At 43.3% G+C, this 25,494-nt stretch overlaps 1 protein-coding gene across 3 annotated transcripts in view; it reads left to right on the top strand.

Moving 5' to 3' along the window:
- ELOVL2 (ELOVL fatty acid elongase 2) overlaps positions 1–25,494 on the top strand; it is a 174,067-nt gene that overhangs the window by 109,878 nt on the left and 38,695 nt on the right. For all 3 annotated transcript variants that reach the window (XM_069730657.1, XM_069730659.1, XM_069730658.1), the window contains one exon: positions 2,779–2,966. In XM_069730657.1, coding sequence (XP_069586758.1) covers positions 2,779–2,966 — 188 coding nt within the window. The remainder of the gene's footprint in view (positions 1–2,778; positions 2,967–25,494) is intronic.

Genomic DNA, 25,494 nt, shown 5'->3' on the forward strand with positions numbered 1-25,494 from the left:
AATACTAGCCTGATATATTCTTTGTTGCTGTAAATATTGGGTCTTCTACACAGTTGACCACTGCAACTAATCATTGGTGTTAGCGGCCTCATGCCATAGACCACTAAGGCGAGTGATTGGCTGGTCTCTTCTTTCAAGCCTGAGATCTTAGAATGACCCTAACATATTGCATTACTTTATATATTTAAAGCGCCAATCCATTTTTTTTTTAACGTTATTACTGGAGTGCTAACACTAATTCATATACCCTGGTGATTTTGGCCTGATAACATGCACAGAAGTTGACGCAAATGGGTTTGTATGGCTACTAAAGGTAACATCCTCACCTGTTTGCTTGTGATCAGTGTGTGTGCATAAAAACTGAGTGAGTTTCTGGGAACCAGACAGATTCTTGCCTCTTTCATCCAGCCACTGATGTTTCTGGATTGTGAGTCATAGGAAAAGCAAAAGAATTGTCAATGAATCTATGGGAAAAGGTAGTTCAACTGTATAAAATAGGAAAGGGATACAAAAAGATATCCAAGGAATTGATAATGACAGTCAGCAGCGTTCAAACTGTGATTAACAAATGGAAATTCAGGGGTTCTGTAAAAACAAAACCACGGTCAGGTAGACCAACAAAAATGTCATCCACAACTGCCAGGAAAATGGTCCGGGATGCAAAGAAAAACCCACAAATAACATCAGCTGAAATACAGGACTCTCTGAAAACTAGCGGTGTGGCTGTTTCAATATGCACAATAATGGGTTGCATGGTCGAGTCGCCAGAAAAAAGCCATTACTGCGCAAATGCCACAAAGTATGTCACCTACAATACGCAAAACAGCACAAAGACAAGCTTCAAAACTTCTGGAACAAGGTAATTTGGAGTGATGAGACCAAAATTGAACTTTTTGGTCACAACCATGAACGCTACATTTGGAGAGAGGTCAACAAGGCCTATGATGAAAGGAACACCATTCCTACTGTAAAGCACGGAGGTGGATCGCTGATGTTTTGAGGATGTGTGAGCTACAAAGGCACAGGAAACTTGGTCAAAGTTGAAGGAAAGATGAATGCAGCACGTTATCAGGAAATACTGGAGGCAAATTTGCACTAATCAGCTTGAAAGCTGCGCATGGGACGTACTTGGACGTTCCAACATGACAATGATCCAAAACACAAGGCCAAGTCGACCTGTTATTGGCTACAGCAGAACAAAGTGAAAGTTCAAGAGTGGCCATCTCAGTCTCCTGACCTCAATATCATTGAGCCACTCTGGGGAGATCTCAAGCGCACAGTTCATGCTAGACAGCCAAGGAATTTACAGGAACTGGAGGCTTTTTGCCAAGAAGAGTGGGCAGCGTTACCATCTGAGAAGATAAAGAACCTCATACACAACTACCACAAAAGTCTTTGTCATTGTTGTTAGAGGGGGCAATACATGGTATTAAGAAATGGCGTATGTGAACTTTTGATCAGGGTCATTTGGATGTTTTGGGTTGTCATTATGATTTTAAAAGGAGAAAACACAGTAGTTTGACAATAAATGTCTTCACCCAACCACTAGCCATGAGTGGAGAAAAAGTTTTGGTGTGAGGCTATGTGCACACGTAGAATGGTCCACTGCGGATTTTTCCGCAGCGGATTTGATAAATCCGCATTGGAAAACCGCTGCGGTGTTTAATGCGGATTTATTGCGGATTCCACTGCGGATTTTCATCTGCAGTTTTCTATTGGAGCAGATGTAAAAATGCTGCGGATTTTGGTTTCCCATAGGTTTACATTGTACTGTAAACTCATGGGAAACTGCTGCGGATCCACAGCTGCGGAAACGCTGCAGATCCGCAGCAAAATCCGCATCGTGTGCACATAGCCTTATTCTTATTCTCTGAAAAAAGGGCAAGAAAGCAAAAATTCTGCCGGGGTATATAAATTTTTGAGCACCACTGTATGTGCTTGAGTCCACTTCTTCTCCTCCTAAACTTGTCATTCACTCTGAAAAAACAGGTTAACTACATATTGCTTAAGACAAGACGGCCTGTCAGCACACTATAGTGTCTTTACAAATCCAATTGCATCCTATTGAGAGAGGAGGTTGGAGGAACTGAGACAGAAAAGACTGTTAACATGCCTTATCTCACTCCAGAGCTGGAATCACAGCTACACTACTCAGTTCTGCTGTATAATTTCCTCTGTACCGCTGCTGCCTGTGTTTGTGGGCTAGCTTTGGAATGAAGAGGAGAAACTCATTTCTCTGTTCTGTGCTGTGTATGAGAGACATCATACCAGTCACTCTTCCCCCACTAGCTTACAGTCAGTTACAAATAGGAGAGCCTGCAGAGTGGAAGCTGCAGGATAGAGGACATAAGGGCCAGAAATAGTGTTATTCTTCACCTATATAAATATAACAGTTTATTCGGAAAAGTTGCATGATAGTTCTTTAACTATGGACATATAATTACATCCTCTGTACTCTTTTTGGTTTCTTCCAATAGTCAAATGCACTATATTTTTTTAAAAAGTCAGTTTGTTCTTATATTAGAGCAGAGCCATCACTACAATATGATGCCCTTAGGTCAGAATATTCAGCTTACAGATCTGTGTTTAGTATTTCAGCAAGAAAAATAACCTCTTCATTACTTCTCGGTATGAATCACCTTTTAATGATGTTCTCGGTTGTATTGCGGCCATTTACTTCAGATGAGTGTTGAGGATGAAAACAATTTAGTGCCTGCAGCTGGCCTATAACAAGCTGTCAGTATATCACCGTTCTCTCTATTTTCTGCATTTTTTCAGATCCGAGGGTTAGAGGATGGTTCATGCTGGACTCCTGCCTTCCCACTCTTTGTTTGACTTTACTCTACTTAATTTCTATATGGTTGGGGACCAAATATATGAAGAACAGAGCAGCTTTCTCTCTCAGGGGTCACTTAATTGTTTACAATTTTGCAGTCACTTTGCTTTCCTTATACATGTTAGTAGAGGTAAGTGGTTAACGTGTTTTTTTGTCACTTTCTTTATTGAATGAATGTAGTTGGTAGACTTTCAACAGTTAAAGTCAAAATTTAAAATTTGATTGTGCAAATTGATGACATATTGTTCTAGTCATTTGACCGCTGCAGCCAATCGCAGGTTACAGTTATCCTCTAACAATCAGGCATGGCTTCTGGAGCTGGTGTAGACTTCCATGGTGGTCTGTACTGGATCCAAAGAGGTGCTGAAAGGTTAGTATGCCACCATTTTTTTTTACATTTTAAAAGGGAACCTGTCATGTGAAAAAAAGCTATTCACCTGTAGATATGGGGTTAATCTGCAGACAAACAGCATTCTGCCCAGGGGTCATAATGAAAGGCCAACTATTGGGAGGAAGTTAACTTTATTGCTCCTGGCAGCCTTGGGCTTTCAGTCATAGGGGCGTGGCTTCAGTCAACACTCAGTGCATAGTGAGCATGTGCTGAATCCACACCCCGGTACTGACTGACAGCAGTCTCAGCACTGAGGCTTCCAGTTCGCTGGGTAGCTTCAGAATTCTATCAACTTGCAGACAAACTCCATATCTGCAGGTTATTAGCATTTTTTTCACACGACAGGTCATACATGTCTGGAAAAGATTTTTCCTGTATCTTAACAACCGCTAATTTTTACAAATGACCCTTTTTGAAAAGAATAATTAGAAGTGCATTGTATTATTTATATTACTCTGATTAGGAGTTGGAGCCTGCATTTTATAACAAGGATGATTTGTGATTCTGCAGACATCAAAGCTGAAATATCCAAGAATCATTGTAGGACTTTTTTTTTTTCTAAAGAGTTTTGGTGCCTTGAGCTCTGTGAAGTGTAGTCTTCACACCAGGTGCTATGTAGTAATATGATGTAGAAAAAAATAAACTCCAGGCTCCATTCAGACATCCATTTTTTCGCATGAAAGACAAATGGACCGATTTTCATCAGTGTATGGTCAGAGTGTCCATTTTTACCAACAGTGTTTCATCAGTAATTTTCTACAACATTTTTTTGGCAAAGTTTCTCATATACATTAGTATTTAATTAGGACAGCTCATGGATTGCATACTGTCCGTGATTTTCATAGACCCATAGACTTTTATGGGTAATTTTCTTCTGTGACTCAGATCAAAAACAAGACATGTCGCTGCGATTTTTTTCCAAATACAGGGTATTCAAAAAATAGACATGTGAACCGCACCATAGACTTTAATGGGTAGATTGGTAGATGTTTAATGGGTAGATGTTTATTCGTGATTACCACAGAGGTATTAACGATGCCAATCACTATTATACAAGCTCAGCGAAGCTGAAAGGAATGGCTTGTAAAGGTTCAAACGGGAGATTTTTGCATACGACTGCTATTCATATTTTTCACCTACAGCATTCATGCCTGTAATAGTGAATGAGACCATTCACATGTCTGTGATTTTTGGCGGTCCCCACAAAATCACCGAGACATGTTTGATATTCATCAGAATATCATATCAAAATCGGTAATGCGAGTCTACAGGTCCGTGAAAAAAAAAAACGGACAACACTTGGATGCCATCTGAATGTGGTCTGATTTACACGTACTGTTAGATAGGTAAGTTGTTTTTTTTTTTTTACATATAAGAGAAAAACTGATTGAATCCGAACCAAACTCTGATGAAACGGGAATGATACTCTGAGGAAACCTATGAAAATCAATGATGAAACTCAACTCTGCCTGTTTTTCTCCTATGTGAAAAAAACTGATGTCTGAATGTGGCCGTAATTATTTCTAGTGATAGCCAGCAGAATTGTAATAGCAACTCTCAACTAGCATACCAACTAGATAAATATACTATCTCAAAGACCACCAATAGGACAGACCTCAGACTAGCCCAATAACGAATCCCACCCTTGCATAGTAGGCATTAGAGATGCTTTCCGAGACTTAAAATTGTTGTTCAATACTTTGAATTATTGGCCCTTGTGTCTCCATATGTTTTGGTGATTTTATGGCCTTATTGTATCAGCCAGTAAATACACCTCATTTCCAGCCAGCAAAACCAAAATGGGTAGCGCCTGGGGGGGGGCGGGGCAGGTCATGACTAGAGATGAGCGAACATCGTCGGCTCCTTCCTTATTTGACAAGCTATAGCGCTTACCGAAGAAGCTACAGAGGGAACCCGGATGCCTGGAGCGCTCCCAATAATCACCTGAGTGACAGTCACAACACATGCACAGAGAGCCTGTTTGTTGTGACTGTCACACAGCCGCTACACATACAGCTGCGGGGCCGGACATCTGATTATCGGGAGCGTTCCAAGTATCCGGGTTCCCAATGCAGCTTATTCGGTAAGCGCTATAGCTTCCCGAATAAGAAGGGAGCCAACCAAGTTCGCTCATCTCTGGTCATGACTAACGCTGCTTGTCATGAAAATTTAGGGGCGTAAATGTAAGTGGTGTACCATTGAAGTACAACTCTGGTGGAGGTGTGCTGTACTTGTAAGATGCAGCTAATTAATTTGGCCTCTGACTCTTAATTGTTTGGACACATCTTAGTCCTGCATACCCCTTCATTAAGACTGGCATCTACAATGTCTGCCTGATTGAATCAGGTAATAGTCACTAACGCAATTGCAGTGGCGATGTGTTTAGCTGATGGGTTAACGATGGAAGCCAGAGGGCTAGCTGAAAGCCCCGAAATGTGCCATCTGATCCTCCTATGAAGCCCTGCCTGAGACGGACCTTAGTTACAATATATACTGCAGTAGGATTGTATTGCAGTATATAGTATGTACCATTAAATCATCTCAAGGTCAAGTGACCTAAAGGAATTAAAAAATTGAAGTGAAAGGCATATTTTTTATCGTCATTTTTATAACAGATCAAAATATCAATATACACAATTATTTAAACACTATAGTAAACACAAAGAAAAAAAAAACTGAACTGCCAGAATTGAAGTTTTTTCAATCGCTGCACTTCCCACCCCCCCACCCAAGAAAAAATGCAGCGAAGAGTGATCAAAACCTCATATGTAAGACAAAATTGTATCAATAAAAACTACTCAGCGTGTAAAAAACAAGCCCTCACCGAGCTCCATCGACAAAAAAATTATGGGTTTTACCTGGTTTATTTATAACTGGGTACCGTATTTTTCACAATAGAAGACGCTCCGGATCATAAGACGCACCCCAAATTTTGAGGATAAAAGAAAAAAATATTTTTTAATAAAATGGTGGTGCTTCTTATAATTCTTGCATCTTATTGCTTAGGGGGGGGTGGTGGCTGTGGTGAAGTGGAGTCCCATGGTTGCTGTTGGAGAAGGCAGGAGTGGGGTGATGCTGCAGGCAGGGATGGGGGGGTGCTCCGATGTGCAGCGCGCTGTTGCCAGGTTCTTGTGCTGCGGGGGTGTCTCTGCGTGCCCGGCAGTTGCTGGCCGGTGCTGCGTGGGTGTCTGGCGCTGCCCGGGGCTCTGCCGATATTTTGCGACAGGCCAGAGCCCCGACACTTCCACGGTTCGATGTGCAGTGGTCTCCAGGAATATGTCCACCGCCGGGGGCAGCGCATGCGCAGATGGTGATCTCTGGACCAAGATCTTGGGAGATGACATTTCAGCACTGAAATCTCATCTCTCGAGATCTTGGTCCCGAGATCACCATCTGCGTATGCGCCACCCCCGGCGGTGGCCATATTCCTGGAGACCACTGCACATGGAACCGTGGAAGTGTCGGGGCTCTGGCCTGTAGCAAAATGTCGACAGAGCCCCGGGCAGCGCCGCCACCAGAGACAACTGCAGCACCGGCCAGCAACCGCTGGGCACCCGGACACCCCCTCATCCCAGTCTGCGGCCTACACCCACGGTATCAGTAAGGCATGTTCGCTTTCTAAGACGCACCCCCAAGTTTTGGGGGAAAAAGTGCGTCTTACAAAGTGAAAAATATGGTAGTTAAACTTTTTTCTAAGTTTGGTATCACTGTAATTTGTACTGACCTGCAGAATCATATTGCCAAGTCATTTTTAATTTGCACTTAACGCCATAAAAACAGAACCTAAAATATCGGAATTACCTTTTTTTTCCCCCATCATATCGCCCCACTTGGATTTTTTCCCCCCTTTTTCAGTACATTGGTAAAATGATTGGTGTCACTCAAGGCTGACCCAATACTCTTCCTTAAAAAAACAAGAGCTCATACGACTAGGTTGATGGAAAAATAAAAAAAGTTATGACTTTTGAAAGAAGTGCAGGGAAAAAAACAAAACCGCAAAAGCAAAAAATTGCTAGGTTTTGCAAGGATTAATTTGCATCCTTAAGCTGCCAGTGATAAGAAGCTGTATAAGTTGTATGAATTTTACATGGGACACTTAAGTTTTGGGTTCACACGGTAATTTCTGTGTGCTAGAATTGTGCGGAGAGGAATTTTCCAAAGGTCTTACTGTGTCTTTGTGACAAACACAACATGAACAGAAATGGGACAAAATATGTTTTATTTCTGTCTCGCGTACAAGACTTCATTTACATTGTTGGAACATTTTTTTCACAAGGACGTGACCTCTGGGTCAGTTCTAATTCAATATTCTTTTGTTCAGATAACATAGAGCATATTGTACTTGGATTTTTAACCAAGATAGGAAATAAAGGCAAGTGAAAAGCGAAGCATGTAATAATCCCATTTAGAAGTCGCAAAGGCGGTCTTAAAAGTGTCCACTCAATAAAACCATTTCATAACTAATCTGAGAAAAATGTTACCAAGTGCTGTGTGCGCTACATAGGGAAAAAAGGAGCAGGGATCGCTCGGATTCTGAGTACAGTGTATGGTAGACATCAAAGCAGCTAGTATCCACCCACTAGACCAGAGACAACTGCAATGGGGAGATGGAAACTACTAAACAGCCAGGATACAAGTCATCAAATGGTCAGACAGTGTTATTCCTCAGGTACACCTAAAACAATATTCTGCTATTCGTTATAGTAGGTAGGGTCAGGACACTCAGGTCTAGTCACAGAACAGAATACTTCACAACTTTTTAAAGAATGGAAGATGGACGTATACTACCATAACCATTTTATAGCCCCCATACTGGATGATGTCCCCCAAAATGCCCCCATTCACAGTATCATACCCAACAGTCAATTCCCTCGCACAATTTGCCCCTCCAGTACCTCTCACATGCACAGTATGATGAACCTACAGCAAGTACCCACAATAAGATGCCCCCCACACATTATGAAGCCCTCCAAGTACCCCAAACAATGACCACCCGCTGTATATTTCCTGCTCCATGACATACCTCACAGTATGACGTCCCACACAATACATCCCTCCTCACAGTATGATGGTCTCACAGCCACCCACAAAAGTATGATGGTCGCACACATACCCAAATAGTACTATGGTCTCACAGCCCCCTCACGTAATATAATACCCCCTCTACCACCATACAAGATGGTGATAACAAACTCCTGCACACATTATGATGGTCCTATTGCCCCCTCATACACAATATGAAGGTCTGCACAGTCCCCACACACAGAATGATGTCCCCACATCTTCTCAAACAGTATGATAGCCACCACAGCCCCCTACACAGTGTTATGGTCCCACAGCCCCACACAGAATGATGTCCCCACATCTGCTCAACCAGTATGCAGTATGATATCCACTACAGCCCCCAACACAGTGTTATGGTCCCACAGCCCCCACACTTTATAACTCCCCCATCTCCCCCACGTAGTATGATGTCCCCACAGTATGATTGTACTTATACCTCTACTGGAGTCTTCGTTTTTCTGCCAGCAGTGTCAGGCCCACTAGGTACTTGTAGAAACAAAAAAAACACACAGAGTTCTCAATAACCAATCTAAACATTATAATCAAAAAGATTACAAATATTAGGATCATAGAACCCGTATATTGGATCAGTATAGGACACACTGAAAACTAATTAGAACGCAAACCACAAAGAGGACACGGTGCAAAGGTCCAAGAATTTAGAATAAATCAAACAAAATTTGTGGTTTGCCACTAGGTACTTGTGTATAGTAGAATGCTTTGTGCTAAGATTTTGTAGCAACTCTTTGTTCAGGAATTTATGCTCATTTTTTAAGCTGCAAATAATTAAGCACATCTCTAGCTTGGAAATATATAAGCTAATGCACTGTATTGTTACAAAACCTTAAGTAACATAGTAACATAGTAACATAGTTAGTAAGGCCGAAAAAAGACATTTGTCCATCCAGTTCAGCCTATATTCCATCATAATAAATACCCAGATCTACGTCCTTCTACAGAACCTAATAATTGTATGATACAATATTGTTCTGCTCCAGGAAGACATCCAGGCCTCTCTTGAACCCCTCGACTGAGTTCGCCATCACCACCTCCTCAGGCAAGCAATTCCAGATTCTCACTGCCCTAACAGTAAAGAATCCTCTTCTATGTTGGTGGAAAAACCTTCTCTCCTCCAGACGCAAAGAATGCCCCCTTGTGCCCGTCACCTTCCTTGGTATAAACAGATCCTCAGCGAGATATTTGTATTGTCCCCTTATATACTTATACATGGTTATTAGATCGCCCCTCAGTCGTCTTTTTTCTAGACTAAATAATCCTAATTTCGCTAATCTATCTGGGTATTGTAGTTCTCCCATCCCCTTTATTAATTTTGTTGCCCTCCTTTGTACTCTCTCTAGTTCCATTATATCCTTCCTGAGCACCGGTGCCCAAAACTGGACACAGTACTCCATGTGCGGTCTAACTAGGGATTTGTACAGAGGCAGTATAATGCTCTCATCATGTGTATCCAGACCTCTTTTAATGCACCCCATGATCCTGTTTGCCTTGGCAGCTGCTGCCTGGCACTGGCTGCTCCAGGTAAGTTTATCATTAACTAGGATCCCCAAGTCCTTCTCCCTGTCAGATTTACCCAGTGGTTTCCCGTTCAGTGTGTAATGGTGATATTGATTCCCTCTTCCCATGTGTATAACCTTACATTTATCATTGTTAAACCTCATCTGCCACCTTTCAGCCCAAGTTTCCAACTTATCCAGATCCATCTGTAGCAGAATACTATCTTCTCTTGTATTAACTGCTTTACATAGTTTTGTATCATCTGCAAATATCGATATTTTACTGTGTAAACCTTCTACCAGATCATTAATGAATATGTTGAAGAGAACAGGTCCCAATACTGACCCCTGCGGTACCCCACTGGTCACAGCGACCCAGTTAGAGACTATACCATTTATAACCACCCTCTGCTTTCTATCACTAAGCCAGTTACTAACCCATTTACACACATTTTCCCCCAGACCAAGCATTCTCATTTTGTGTACCAACCTCTTGTGCGGCACGGTATCAAACGCTTTGGAAAAATCGAGATATACCACGTCCAATGACTCACCGTGGTCCAGTCTATAGCTTACCTCTTCATAAAAACTGATTAGATTGGTTTGACAGGAGCGATTTCTCATAAACCCATGCTGATATGGAGTTAAACAGTTATTCTCATTGAGATAATCCAGAATAACATCCCTCAGAAACCCTTCAAATATTTTACCAACAATAGAGGTTAGACTTACTGGCCTATAATTTCCAGGTTCACTTTTAGAGCCCTTTTTGAATATTGGCACCACATTTGCTATGCGCCAGTCCTGCGGAACAGACCCTGTCGCTACAGAGTCACTAAAAATAAGAAATAATGGTTTATCTATTACATTACTTAGTTCTCTTAGTACTCGTGGGTGTATGCCATCCGGACCCGGAGATTTATCTATTTTAATCTTATTTAGCCGGTTTCGCACCTCTTCTTGGGTTAGATTGGTGACCCTTAATATAGGGTTTTCATTGTTTCTTGGGATTTCACCTAGCATTTCATTTTCCACCGTGAATACCGTGGAGAAGAAGGTGTTTAATATGTTAGCTTTTTCCTCGTCATCTACAACCATTCTTTCCTCACTATTTTTTAAGGGGCCTACATTTTCAGTTTTTATTCTTTTACTATTGATATAGTTGAAGAACAGTTTGGGATTAGTTTTACTCTCCTTAGCAATGTGCTTCTCTGTTTCCTTTTTGGCAGCTTTAATTAGTTTTTTAGATAAAGTATTTTTCTCCCTATAGTTTTTTAGAGCTTCAATGGTGCCATCCTGCTTTAGTAGTGCAAATGCTTTCTTTTTACTGTTAATTGCCTGTCTTACTTCTTTGTTTAGCCACATTGGGTTTTTCCTATTTCTAGTCCTTTTATTCCCACAAGGTATAAACCGCTTACACTGCCTATTTAGGATGTTCTTAAACATTTCCCATTTATTATCTGTATTCTCATTTCTGAGGATATTGTCCCAGTCTACCAGATTAAGGGCATCTCTAAGCTGTTCAAACTTTGCCTTCCTAAAGTTCAATGTTTTTGTGACTCCCTGACAAGTCCCCCTAGTGAAAGACAGGTGAAACTGCACAATATTGTGGTCGCTATTTCCTAAATGCCCAACCACCTGCAGATTTGTTATTCTGTCAGGTCTATTAGATAGTATTAGGTCTAAAAGTGCTGCTCCTCTGGTTGGATTCTGCACCAATTGTGAAAGATAATTTTTCTTGGTTATTAGCAGAAACCTGTTGCCTTTATGGGTTTCACAGGTTTCTGTTTCCCAGTTAATATCCGGGTAGTTAAAGTCCCCCATAACCAGGACCTCATTATGGGTTGCAGCTTCATCTATCTGCTTTAGAAGTAGACTTTCCATGCTTTCTGTTATATTTGGGGGTTTGTAACAGACCCCAATGAGAATTTTGTTACCATTTTTCCCTCCATGAATTTCAACCCATATGGACTCGACATCCTCATTCCCTTCGCTAATATCCTCCCTTAAAGTGGACTTTAGACAAGACTTTACATAGAGACAAACCCCTCCTCCTCTCCGATTTTTACGATCCTTTCTAAACAGACTGTAACCCTGTAAGTTAACTGCCCAGTCATAGCTTTCATCTAACCATGTCTCGGTTATTTCCACTATGTCAAAGTTACCTGTAGATATTTCTGCTTCTAGTTCTTCCATCTTGTTTGTCAGGCTTCTGGCGTTTGCGAGCATGCAGTTTAGAGGATTTTGTTTTGTTCCAATCTCCTCACTGTGGATTGTTTTAGAAATGTTCTTACCTCCCTTCTGAGTATGTTTTCCTGGGTCGTCTTTGTTCGAGTCTAATGTTTTTCTTCCCGTCCCCTCTTCTTCTAGTTTAACGCCATTACATTCCGATCATTACAGAAATGAATATGCGGCTCCACCCCCCATAGAGGTGGAGCCGCATATTCATTACTGTATATGAGCGGTAACGGTGACCGCTCAATACAGGAAGAAGATGCAGCGCCGGGGAAGAAGCAGGGACGCAGCGCCAGGACCAGGTAAGTATACGGGGAGGGGGAGCGCTGCGCGATAGTCACCTGCTCCTCGGTCCGGGTGTCGCTCTGTCTTCAGCAGTGACGCTCAGGTGAGAGGGCGCGGTGACGTAGTCAGTGCGCGCCCTCTGCTGAACGTCAGTGCCGAAGATGGAGCCGCACGAGGAGCAGGTGACAGTGCCGGGGTCCTGAGCGAAGAAAGGTGAGTATGTGATTTTTTTTTTTTTTTTATGGCAGCCACAGCATATGGGGCAAGTGGCTGTGCAGAGCATCTTATGGGGCCATACTTGTGCAGCATTATATGGGGCAAGTGGCTGTACGGAGCATCTTATGGGGCCATACTTGTGCAGCACTATATGGGGCAAGTGGCTGTGCAGAGCATCTTATGGGGCCATACTTGTGCAGCACTATATGGGGCAAGTGGCTGTGCGGAGCATCTTATGGGGCCATACTTGTGCAGCATTATATGGGGCAAGTAACTGTGCAGAGCATCTTATGGGGCCATACTTGTGCAGCATTATAAGGGGCAAGTGGCTGTGCGGAGCATCTGTATGGGGCCATAACGCTTGTGCAGCACTATATGGGGCAAGTGGCTGTACGGAGCACTATAATGGGGCCATAACACTTGTGCAGCATTATATGGGGCAAGTAGCTGTGCGGAACATCTGTATGGGGCCATAACACTTGTGCAGCACTATATAGGGCAAATATCTCTATGGAGCATCTTATGAGGCCCTTATTTCCCTTTATGCAGCATTATATGGGACATATTTTAATATGGAGCATCTAATGGGGCCCATCAAACTTTATGGAGCATTATATGGGGCTCCTGATTCAATATGGATATTCAAAAACACTTAACCTTCTGATGTCTCAATTAATTTTACTTTTATTGGTATCTATTTTTACTTTTGAAATTTACCGGTAGCTACTGCATTTTCCGCCCTAGGCTTATACTCGAGTCATTAAGTTTTCCCAGTTTTTTGTGGCAAAATTAGGGGGTCGGCTTATACTCGGGTCGGCTTATACTCGAGTATATACGGTAAATGTCATTTTACAAGTACATAAAAGCTAAATCAGAAGCCTGCAGTTTGAACCGATCAGACTGCTTGAATCACTCAAATGGTGCAACAAACAGAGGCTGGACAGACATCTGTCTGAGATGGTTTAGTGAATCCCTCATTGAGCAGGGGGTTGGACACGATAACCCTTGAGGTCCCTTCCAACTCTAACATTCTATGATTCTATGACAAAGAAGTCAGAATATCGTACTGTATTTTTTTTAAGTACATGCACAGATAATCATACCAGGCTTTCAGTCCATAGAACTTCTTTATTATGTCATATAAGTCCTACAGACTTGTTAATTTTATCATCATTGTGAAACGGACCTGTGTCATCCTAATTCCATGTTTTTTATTTTCTGGGTTTTTTTCACTGAAGAGGTGCGTTTGTTCCCTAGGCAATAAAAAATACCCTTGGAAGGCTACATTTTTTTTACATTTACTACTAAGCAACAGATCCATGAGACATGGATGCAAATCTGAAAACTTCAGATTTGCATCCATGGTTGACAGATCCCTGTTGATTTGTATGGCTGAGTATGACCCACAAATGCGAATCAGAATGTGACCTGCTCCGAGTCTCACGAATCTCACTCTCGAATCCATCGTTTTCACAGATGTGTATAAACCTCTATTCCACTCTTTGGGTAAATGTCCTGTCCAAGAAAAAAAAAAAGAACAACACAGACATGTCACACATGTGAATACAGCCTAAGTATCAGTATATTTATGGGACCCCAGTTCACCTTCTGTGCAGTTGAATATAAATGGTCCTACCATTATTTGCTTAGCTAAGTACATGGTCCATCGAACTGTAAGGTTTGTGCCATGCTGGCAGTCATCTTAGCTTTACACACGCCAATTAGTCACAAAGGTATAAGAGCTGGGCGAGCTGCCATGGGTAGGATTCATTTACTCTTACTCCAGTGATTTCTCTTGTACAAATGATCACAAGGACAATGCAGGTCAGCCGGGAGAAAGTGAGATGCGATAACTGTGAAATGCCATCTCATTGCATAGCTCCCTCCTGCTAGAAATCACAAACATAGGATACAAGGACATTTACAGAGCATTCCTTTAGAATAGTTGAGTGTTTGTTTCACCTTATAAAACCCAGAGCTTCTCTAAGAGGATGAATCTAGAGACGTCTCATCCTGACATTTCTCCATATTGTTTCCCATATAACCTCCTATCATATCTTTAATATTGAAGGTACAAAATATACTTGTACATAGACATGAATGACTGCACTCAAAGGTATTATCTTTGTTGTACAAATATTGTCAATTGCATCCCTTAAGAAACAAAAGAGGGGGTTGTATGATATGCACACATGGTCAAAATTGTTGGTACCCCTCTGTCACGATCCATGTTTGGATCTGTGGCAGATCTGGTTTGCCTCAGTTAAAGACCTTTTTTCCTTTCTGGTCATCGGGGGTTAATGCAGTTTCTTCCCCCCGGTGGCCGCTGATGTTACTGCATTGCTGCTGGCTCAGCTGATGCTTGTGATGACCACTCCCTCCATCCTTTAAAAGGTCACCTGGTTCATCAGCTGACTGTCGGCGTTAGGTTATTCTTCAGCGACCAAGCCAGGAGTAGGAGCTAGCTGGGAACTGCTGTTCTACAGCTGTGTTCATTGTATCTGGTGTTTCTTTCTGCTGTGCTGTGCCTTGCAACATTAAGCTAAGTTTGGTTTTCCTTTACTTTGTCTGTTTTCCTGTTTATTGTATAGTTATACACTGGTGCAGTCCACCTCCCTTGGGGGGAGTGGGGGTCAATATAGGGCCTGCGTAGGAGACAGGGATAAGCTGGCGGCTCGGGCCTCCTAACCTTCATAGGTACCCCCGAGATAAGGGAAAGCCAGGGCCCCTTATAGTGGCAGGGACAGGTGCGGGTTCCAAATACGCCGTCCTGCCCCTTTATCGCCGTAATCGGCGTGACACCCTCGTTTAATACAGAAAAACCCACAATGGTCACAAAAATAACTTGAATTTGACAAAAGTAATACTAAATAAAAGATCTATGAAAATGAACAATTGAAAGTCAACCATGCTTCTTCAGAATAAAAAAATAAAATAAAAGTGAGTGGCCTGTTTATAGGGTTACATATACTCACTGTGCTGTTTGGTGACATTGTGTGTATCACACTCAACATGCACCAGAGGAAGCGAAGGAAAGAGTTGTCTAAAGAGATTAGAAAGAAAGTTATAGACAAACATGTTAAAGGTAAACGTTATAAGACCATCTCCAAGCAGCTTGATGTTCCTGCGACTACAGTTGCACATATTATTCAGAAAATTATGATCCATGGGACTATAGCCAACCTTTCTGGACGTGGCTGCAGGAGGAGATTTGATGACAAACCAAAGAGACGAATAATACGAATGGTAACAAAAAAAGCCTAGAAGAACAGCTAAACAGATTAAAGATGAACTTCAAGCTTAAGGAACATCAGTGTCAGATCGCACCATCTGTCGTTGTATGAGCCAAAGTGGACTTCAGGGGAGACGACCAAGGAGGACACCATTGTTGAAAAAAAAAATCATAAAAAAGCCAGCCTGGAATTTGCCAAACTACATGTTGATAAGCCACAAAGCTTCTGGGAGAATGCCCTATGAACAGATGACACCAAAATAGAGCTGATGTGCCTTGCCAAAAAGTTCCATGTTCACAGAAGGAAAAATGAAGCATATCAAGGAAAGAACACTGTCCCTACTGTGAAACATGGAGGAGGCTCTATTATGTTCTGTGGCTGCTTTGCTGCATCTGGCACAGGGTGTCTGGAATTGGTGCATGGTACAATGAAATCTCAAGACTATCAAGGTATTCTAGATGCCCAGTGTCAGAAAGCTTGGTCTCAGTCACAGGTCTTGCAATAGGGTAATGACCCAAAACACACAGCTAAAAACACCCAAGAATGGCTTAGAGAAAAACATTGGAGTATTCTGAAGTGGCATTCTATGAGCCCTGACCTAAACCCTATTGAGCATCTTTGGAAAGAGCTGAAACATGCAGTTTGGAAAAGGCAACCTTCAAACACGAGACAACTGGAGCAGTTTTTGCTCTTGAGGAATGGGCCAAAAGACTTGTCGAGAAGTCTCATTGACAGTTACAGAAATAGTTTGATTGCCGTGATTAGCTCAAAAGGTTGTGCAACAAAATATTAAGGGTACCATCATTTCTGTCCAGGCCTATTTGATGAGTTGTTTTTTTTTTTAAATTCTGTGGATGCATGGTTGAAAAGCAATGTCTGACTTTAATTTGTTAATTTTCAGAAATTTTTTATTCATTATTACTTTTGTCAGATTCAAGTTATTTCTGTGACCATTGTGGGTTTTTCTGTCATTAAACGAGGTGTACCAACAATTTTGACCATGTGTGTATTAACATGAAATCTTATTAACTAACTACAGCTCTGGCAAAAATTAAGAGACCACTGCAAAATGTTCAGTTTGTCTGATTTTTTTTTCTTTATAGGTATATTTTGGAGTAAAATGTAAATAGTTCTTTTATTCTATAAACTTTTTTTTCTGAAAAAGAAAAATGGTCAAAATAAAAAAAAACAGTGCTTTCAGACCTCAAATAATACAATGAAAACAAGTTCATAATCATTTAGAAACAACAATACTAATGTTTTAACTCAGGAAGAGTTCAGAAATCAATATTTTGTGGAATAACCATGATTTTTAATCACAGCTTTCATTCGTCTTGACAAGCTTTCCACCAGTCTTTCACACTGCTTTTGGCACAAAAATGTAAGCAATTCTTTGTTTGATGGCTTGTGACTATCCATCATCCTTTTGATTACATTACAGAGGTTTTCAATTGGATTCAGGTCTGGAGATTGGGCTGCCAATGACAAGGATTTGATGTGGTGGTCTCTTAATTTTCGCCAGAGCTGTGGACATATATACAGTGGGGCAAAAAAGTATTTAGTCAATCAGCAATAGTGCAAGTTCCACCACTTAAAAAGATGAGAGGCGTCTGTAATTTACATCACAGGTAGACCTCAACTATGGGAGACAAACTGAGAAAAAAAAATCCAGAAAATCACATTGTCTGTTTTTTTTAACATTTTATTTGCATATTATGGTGGAAAATAAGTATTTGGTCAGAAACAAACAATCAAGATTTCTGGCTCTCACAGACCTGTAACTTCTTCTTTAAGAGTCTCCTCTTTCCTCCACTCATTACCTGTAGTAATGGCACCTGTTTAAACTTGTTATCAGTATAAAAAGACACCTGTGCACACCCTCAAACAGTCTGACTCCAAACTCCACTATGGTGAAGACCAAAGAGCTGTCAAAGGACACCAGAAACAAGATTGTAGCCCTGCACCAGGCTGGGAAGACTGAATCTGCAATAGCCAACCAGCTTGGAGTGAAGAAATCAACAGTGGGAGCAATAATTAGAAAATGGAAGACATACAAGACCACTGATAATCTCCCTCGATCTGGGGCTCCACGCAAAATCCCATCCCGTGGGGTCAGAATGATCACAAGAACAGTGAGCAAAAATCCCAGAACCACGCGGGGGGACCTAGTGAATGAACTGCAGAGAGCTGGGACCAATGTAACAAGGCCTACCATAAGTAACACACTACGCCACCATGGACTCAGATCCTGCAGTGCCAGAGGTGTCCCACTGCTTAAGCCAGTACATGTCCGGGCCCGTCTGAAGTTTGCTAGAGAGCATTTGGATGATCCAGAGGAGTTTTGGGAGAATGTCCTATGGTCTGATGAAACCAAACTATAACTGTTTGGTAGAAACACAACTTGTCGTGTTTGGAGGAAAAAGAATACTGAGTTGCATCCATCAAACACCATACCTACTGTAAAGCATGGTGGTGGAAATATCATGCTTTGTGGCTGTTTCTCTGCAAAGGGGCCAGGACTACTGATCCGGGTACATGAAAGAATGAATGGGGCCATGTATCGTGAGATTTTGAGTGCAAACCTCCTTCCATCAGCAAGGGCATTGAAGATGAAACGTGGCTGGGTCTTTCAACATGACAATGATCCAAAGCACACCGCCAGGGCAACGAAGGAGTGGCTTCATAAGAAGCATTTCAAGGTCCCGGAGTGGCCTAGCCAGTCTCCACATCTCAACCCTATAGAAAACCTTTGGAGGGAGTTGAAAGTCCGTGTTGCCAAGCAAAAAGCCAAAAACATCACTGCTCTAGAGGAGATCTGCATGGAGGAATGGGCCAACATACCAACAACAGTGTGTGGCAACCTTGTGAAGACTTACAGAAAACGTTTGACCTCTGTCATTGCCAACAAAGGATATATTACAAAGTATTGAGATGAAATTTTGTTTCTGACCAAATACTTATTTTCCACCATAATATGCAAATAAAATGATAAAAAAACAGACAATGTGTTTTTATGGATTTTTTTTTCTCAGTTTGTCTCCCATAGTTGAGGTCTACCTATGATGTAAATTACAGACGCCTCTCATCTTTTTAAGTGGTGGAACTTGCACTATTGCTGACTGACTAAATACTTTTTTGCCCCACTGTATATATATATATAATATGTCTCCTCTAATATCTCGTTGTCAGTTCAAGGGTACCTGTCAACAGATTTTTCACATACCAACTGTATCCACCTTTAAAGGGACACTGTCACCTTCATTCTCTGTCCTCCGTAGTACATGCCTGCACAAGGCAATCTTGCCTTGCGCAGGGGTGTACTATGGAGGACAGAGAATGAACTTCAATCCAATATTGCAGCCAGCATGCAGCCAGCGGGTAAGGAAAGGGTGAATCAAAAACCCCAAAACCCCGCCTCCATGGCTGAAGATTGTTCCCTCCAAATTCAGGTGACAGTGTCCCTTTAATCCCTTCAGCCCGAGCCTGTTTTCACCTCCCTGATCAGGCCAAATGTTAAAATTCTGACCAGTGTTCCTTTACGTGGCAAAAACTCTGGAACGGTTAACCTTATCCCGGTGATTGAGTGTTTTTGTGACATTTTGTATTGCATGTTAGTGATAAATTTGTTGCTATTTTTTGCGTTTAATATTTCCAATTTTCTCACACAAATGTTTGATTAAGGCTACTTTCACACTAGCGTCTTTTGGCGTACGTCGCAATGCGTCGTTTTGGAGAAAAAACGCATCCTGCAAAGCTGCCCGCAGGATGCGTTTTTTCTCCATTGACTTGCATTAGCAACGCATTGTGACGTATGGCCACACGTGGCATCCGTCGTGCGATGGATGCATCGTATTTTTGGCGGACGTGACGCACAATAAAACATTCAATGTAACGTTTTTATGTGCGTCTTGACTGCCATTTTCGACCGCACATGCACGGCCAAAACTCCGCCCCCTCCTCCCCGCTCATCGCAATGGTCAGCGGCTGCGTTGTAAAACTGCATCTGCTGCCCACGTTGTGCTACATTTACCATACTGTCCGTCGGTACGTTGGGCCGACGGTTTGCGACGGCCCTGTACCGACGCAAGTGTGAAAGTAGCCTAAGCCCTACATTTTTCATTTTCACAATTGTAACAGAAGAAAATGGACTGTACAATTTGGTGTGCAATTTCTCCTATATATACGGATACCCCATATATGGGGGAAAACTACTGTTTGGGCGCACAGTAGGGCTCGGAAGGAATGTAGCGCCATTTGACTTTTGGAGCTCAAAAATCACTGGAATAGATAGCGGATGCCTTGTCATATTTGCAGAGCGCCTGATGTGCCTATACAGTGGAAACTCCATTTTGGAAACTACACCCCTCCAGGAACTTATCTAGAGGTGTGGTGAGCACCATTACCCACAGGTGCTTTACAGAATTTTATAATGTTGAGCCATAAAAGTGAAAAAAATATTTTTCCTTCAAAAATGTTTTGTCCCAAAATCTTTAATTTTTACAAGCGTAACAGGAGAAAATGGACTGTACAATTTATTGTGCAATTTGTCCTGAGTACACTGATACACCATTTGTGATGGAAAACTACTCTTTTAGCACACGGCAGGCTCAGAAGAGAAGGAGCACCAATTGAATTATGGAGCTCAATTTTGGCTGCAATAGATTGCGGAAGTGAGTCGCCCACTAGGGCAGGGGGGATACTCGGTACCGGTTGCTCTTAAAGGGGATGGTAACAAGACCAGGCAACATAATAGATACACGAGGGGAATATAGAGCACTAAATAGTGCAGAAAGACCCCTCACCAAACACAAGAACCAACTCCATAGAACTTATAAGAAAAGGAGTAAATAAGGAGCATATAGGTAATAGAAAATAGTAACAATACTTTATTAAATCACATGCGTTAATACAAAAGTGTGACCAATATCATCAAAATAGTATCAAAAGACACAATGTGCAAGGATGATAAAAACATGAGTGGGTATCCCCCAGGTGCGCACTAACTATGGGGCCAATATAGCAGTTAAAGGATAAACACGTGCTGCTGTAATTATGGCTGTGTCAGATATATACTAATGGGTCAACAAAACCCAGTGGTATGGCAATCAAAGAGTTAACCAGAGCAGCACTTACCAATATAGGGTCCCAGAGCCAGGCGCATCGGGAGCGATCCACCAACAAAACCCCCGACGCGCGTTTCGCCCACGAATTTGATAGCTTTATCAAGGGGAGATGTCACGGAGGCTGCGATCCGGTCTTTGGCCCTGGGACTCAACGAAAAGGGGAAAAGTCTTTAAAGTCCTGTACTTCTTCCCCCAATTGCTCCACAGCATACAACAATTCCTCAGGTTCTAGTCCTTTCCTGGAGCTGCAGCTCAGTCCTGGCTGTACGGCTCCGTAATCTGCACTCTCCCCCAGACTTCCTTTCTCCTCAGTGTCTCTCTCCAACTGAACTAACTCCTCCTCCAGAAGAGAATACTTAAAGCTGAGGGAAGCTCCCCTGAATCCGGGTCCTGACCTCCCCCTTCTGGCCTGAATTCACAATGTGTTGTGTGTAGGTGCTTACCTGGTAAAGAGAATCCTCCTTGCCTCCAAGAATGACATCGCCCTCCCCGAAAGGAAGGCAACATCACTAACAACCGGTTACCTGGGGTGTTACACTCCAGTACTTCCGGACTGGGAAAAGAAAAACACACAGTACAGGTTAAAGACATTAATGTATTTTTGGACATGCATATCAACAGGTTAACAGGTGAAAAACTTAAGCATCCCTATATGGGAGGTACGGTTTCTTGAACATTGCATAACAAAACTTTACTTAACCAAAACTATTTATTATAAGTGCACACAGTTAAAGTGCAAACATTTGGATAGCAAGGCGCGTTGACCAGTCCTGATCTTCGCTACGCCATGCAATTCTGCTCCAAGTCTGAAAAGCAAAACAGGTAAACCGTCTTACTCGCACTACCAGCGCGTGGCAATATCAATGAGGGGCACCGGAACAGGTGCCAAACTATTTATAATACAGTTCTCAGATAACACTGTCCGTTTAAACTGCAAAGAAAACATTAATAAAACATAATTACAACTTTCACTCACGTAAATGTCTGTTTATAGTTTCTTCCAGGGCAGGTCCTGATGTGCACAGCTTCCTGGCTGGGGAAGTCTTTTGTTGCAGGTGTCAACAGGTGACTCCATAGAAAACTGTTCTGCTTCCAAAGTCGGAGTAGCCCGGGTCTGCGTCCCACCTTCAGTTGCTAAACACGGGTGTTAGTATGCTGTCCTTGGCACCTTTTAAGGTGTAGGGCATAATATCCCTGTTCTCCATGGTGCCGGGTAAAGGTCACTTTGTTACCGAGGTACAGATCACGGTCAGGGTGTCCTCTTATGAGATTTGACTCTAGGTCTTTGCGGTTCTCAAACAGTTCAGTATGTCCTCCATGTTCTATTATGAAACCCCATCCTCTGTCCAGGTTGAAGGTTACAACAGTTCCTGACTTTATAGGACCGTTATTGGTAAGTCTAGCTGTACGGGACTGGGCCTTAGCTAGCAGGTTATGTTCCTCCATAGCTTCCCACCTAGCTCTGCAGTGTTTCTCCTCTGCAGCCAGTTTCTTTATTTGTTGTCTACAGTATTTTTCTGTTTCTCCTGTGTGGACACTATTAGTTGCAGATTGGGCCTCTATTGGGAATCCCATTAAATCCGTTTTAGGGTGCCTCCAATGAATAGTCTCTTTAGGCCTGCATACTTTCAAGGGCGATGGTTCAGGTACCATTGCTCAGTAAGTGTGTCTCCCATATCAAGCATACGGTCCCAGGTTACTGTGACTGTTACAGACTGACCAGGTGATACAGTCGGCGTGGGTGCTAGGGGTCCCACCCGGGTTCTTTCAGCTACTGGGGCAGTTTGCATACCTGTCTCGCCAGTGCCGGTGTCCTTTTCTGCCTCCGCTGGGGTCAGGATCACTGGTTGCAAGGCTTGGCGCTGCAGCGTTGTCATCTCCAATTGTAGCGTCTTGTTTTCTGGCTCTGCTGAGGTCATAGGTGAGGGCTCCAGGTTCTCCGTCGGTGTTGTCTCACTTTTTGGCAGCGCCTTACTTTCTGGCTCCGTCGGGATCAAAGATGCGGACTCCTGGTTTGTCGTCGGTGCCGCCATCCTTTCCAGCAGGGCCTTGCTTTCCGGCTCAGCTAGGGCTGTGAGCGCTGGTGGTAGGCTCTGGTGGGTTCCGGTCTTTATTCTGAGGATCAGGTACTCCTTTCATGTGGCCACCTCTGTCAACTGGGTCCGCAGGAGTCGTTGGGCCAGCTCCTCCATCTCTGCGCTGAGGAGTTCCGAGTCCAAGGTAGGCTTCAGGTCCAAGGTTTCTTGTCGCTGCGGACCGGGGACATCTGCACTGGTGTCGGTAGGTTCTCGCAGCTCTCCACTGCTGTCCGCCAATGTCTTTACCGGGTAGCGTGCAGCCATGCTGAGGCCACGCTTTCCCGCATCCTGCTTAAACTCTCGATTCTCTTCTGGGCGGTACCTTTCCCACTTTTCCACCAGCCATCTCTGGGGGCGGATCCGTCTTGGTGAGGGACATCTTTGGTAGGCATTAGAGTCTCTGTAGGGGGTGGATCCAGCTTTTGCAGTTCTTGAACTCCACCCATGGCAACACATCTTCCTCCTTTATCCGCCTCGTGGTGCAGCAATGGCGGCCATTAAACAATTTTACACAGTCCATTATAATCCATGGCGCACAGGACCCGATTTTTCGGGTCAGTCCATCCTGTTCGTGTTGCCAAAGTTGAGTCGCCCACCAGGGTAGTGGGGATATTCGGTACCAGGTCCGGTCGCTCTTAAAGGGGATGTCAGGGTGGCTGCGACCCAGTCCGTGGCCCTGGGATTCAACGAAAAGGGGAAAAAGTCTGTAAAGATAATTTGATAATAAAGTCTATTCGTGACACCACCTGTGGTTCTCGGTCAGTGGGACCAACGCTGCTTAAAGGGGTCCTCTGGGGTGATGTTGTTGCAGCAAGATGGTGACGCTTCCCACAGGTGAAGCGGGGACCCCAGGGCTCCAAAAGTATATGGCAAAGATGGTGTATACCAGAAAATAAGTGGAGGACACAGAGTTGTTAAGTCTTTACCTGGTTTACTGTAGAAGCAGTCCACAGTCCAGGGTACCAGGCACAGGTGGTGATGTGGTCTGGCCAGCCTGGAGGCAAAGGTGACCCCTCTCCCAGGTGAGGTCCGTAAGCCTTCCTACTCGCGCTAGTATGCGAGGTCCCTGCTACCTATAGCTTGCTGGTGAAGTTCTCTCACTCCTGTCCTAGAACAGGTACCCGTATGATGGGAAGCTTGAGCCGTTTTACAGGGTCTCTTTCATGACTCGGGCTCTTCAGGTGCTGTGTTGTGATAGGCAATTCAGTATCACAATGGACATAGCGGTCAGAGCACATACAGTGATCTGACAATAACCCAAAATAATAGAACGAGCTCTGAGACGTGGGAACTCTGCAGACCGCAATCCCTAATCCTCTCCAAACAACACTAGAGGCAGCCGTGGATTGCGCCTAACTCTGCCTATGCAACTCGGCACAGCCTGAGAAACTAACTAGCCTGAAGACAGAAAATAAGCCTACCTTGCCTCAGAGAAATACCCCAAAGGAAAAGACAAACGTAGGGATGAAATAGATTCAGCAAAGTGAGGCCCGACTTTCTTAACAGAGCGAGGATAGGAAAGATAACTTTGCGGTCTACACAAAACCCTAAAGAAAACCACGCAAAGGGGGCAAAAAGACCCTCCGTACCGAACTAACGGCACGGAGGTACACCCTTTGCGTCCCAGAGCTTCCAGCAAAACAATTAGACAAGCTGGACAGAAAAAATAGCAAACAAATAGCAAAGAAGAACTTAGCTATGCAGAGCAGCAGGCCACAGGAATGATCCAGGGAAAAACAAGTCCAACACTGGAACATTGACAGGAAGCATGGATCAAAGCATTAGGTGGAGTTAAGTAGAGAAGCACCTAACGACCTCACCAGATCACCTGAGGGAGGAAACTCAGAAGCCGCAGTACCACTTTCCTCCACAAACGGAAGCTCCCAGAGAGAATCAGCCGAAGTACCACTTGTGACCACAGGAGGGAGCTCTGCCACAGAATTCACAACAGTACCCCCCCTTGAGGAGGGGTCACCGAACCCTCACCAGAGCCCCCAGGCCGACCAGGATGAGCCACATGAAAGGCACGAACAAGATCGGGAGCATGGACATCAGAGGCAAAAACCCAGGAATTATCTTCCTGAGCATAACCCTTCCATTTAATCAGATACTGGAGTTTCCGTCTTGAAACACGAGAATCCAAAATCTTCTCCACAATATACTCCAATTCCCCCTCCACCAAAATCGGGGCAGGAGGGTCAACACATGGAACCATAGGTGCCACGTATCTCCGCAACAATGACCTATGGAATACGTTTAGTATGGAAAAAGAATCTGGGAGGGTCAGACGAAAAGACACAGGATTAAGAACCTCAGAAATCCTATACGGACCAATGAAACGAGGTTTAAACTTAGGAGAGGAAACCTTCATAGGAATATGACGAGAAGATAACCAAACCAGATCCCCAACACGAAGTCGGGGACCCACACGGCGTCTGCGATTAGCGAAACGTTGAGCCTTCTCCTGGGACAAGGTCAAATTGTCCACTACATGAGTCCAAATCTGCTGCAACCTGTCC

This window comes from Ranitomeya imitator, chromosome 6 (assembly GCF_032444005.1).
Source record: "Ranitomeya imitator isolate aRanImi1 chromosome 6, aRanImi1.pri, whole genome shotgun sequence".
Lineage (NCBI taxonomy): Eukaryota > Metazoa > Chordata > Amphibia > Anura > Dendrobatidae > Ranitomeya > Ranitomeya imitator.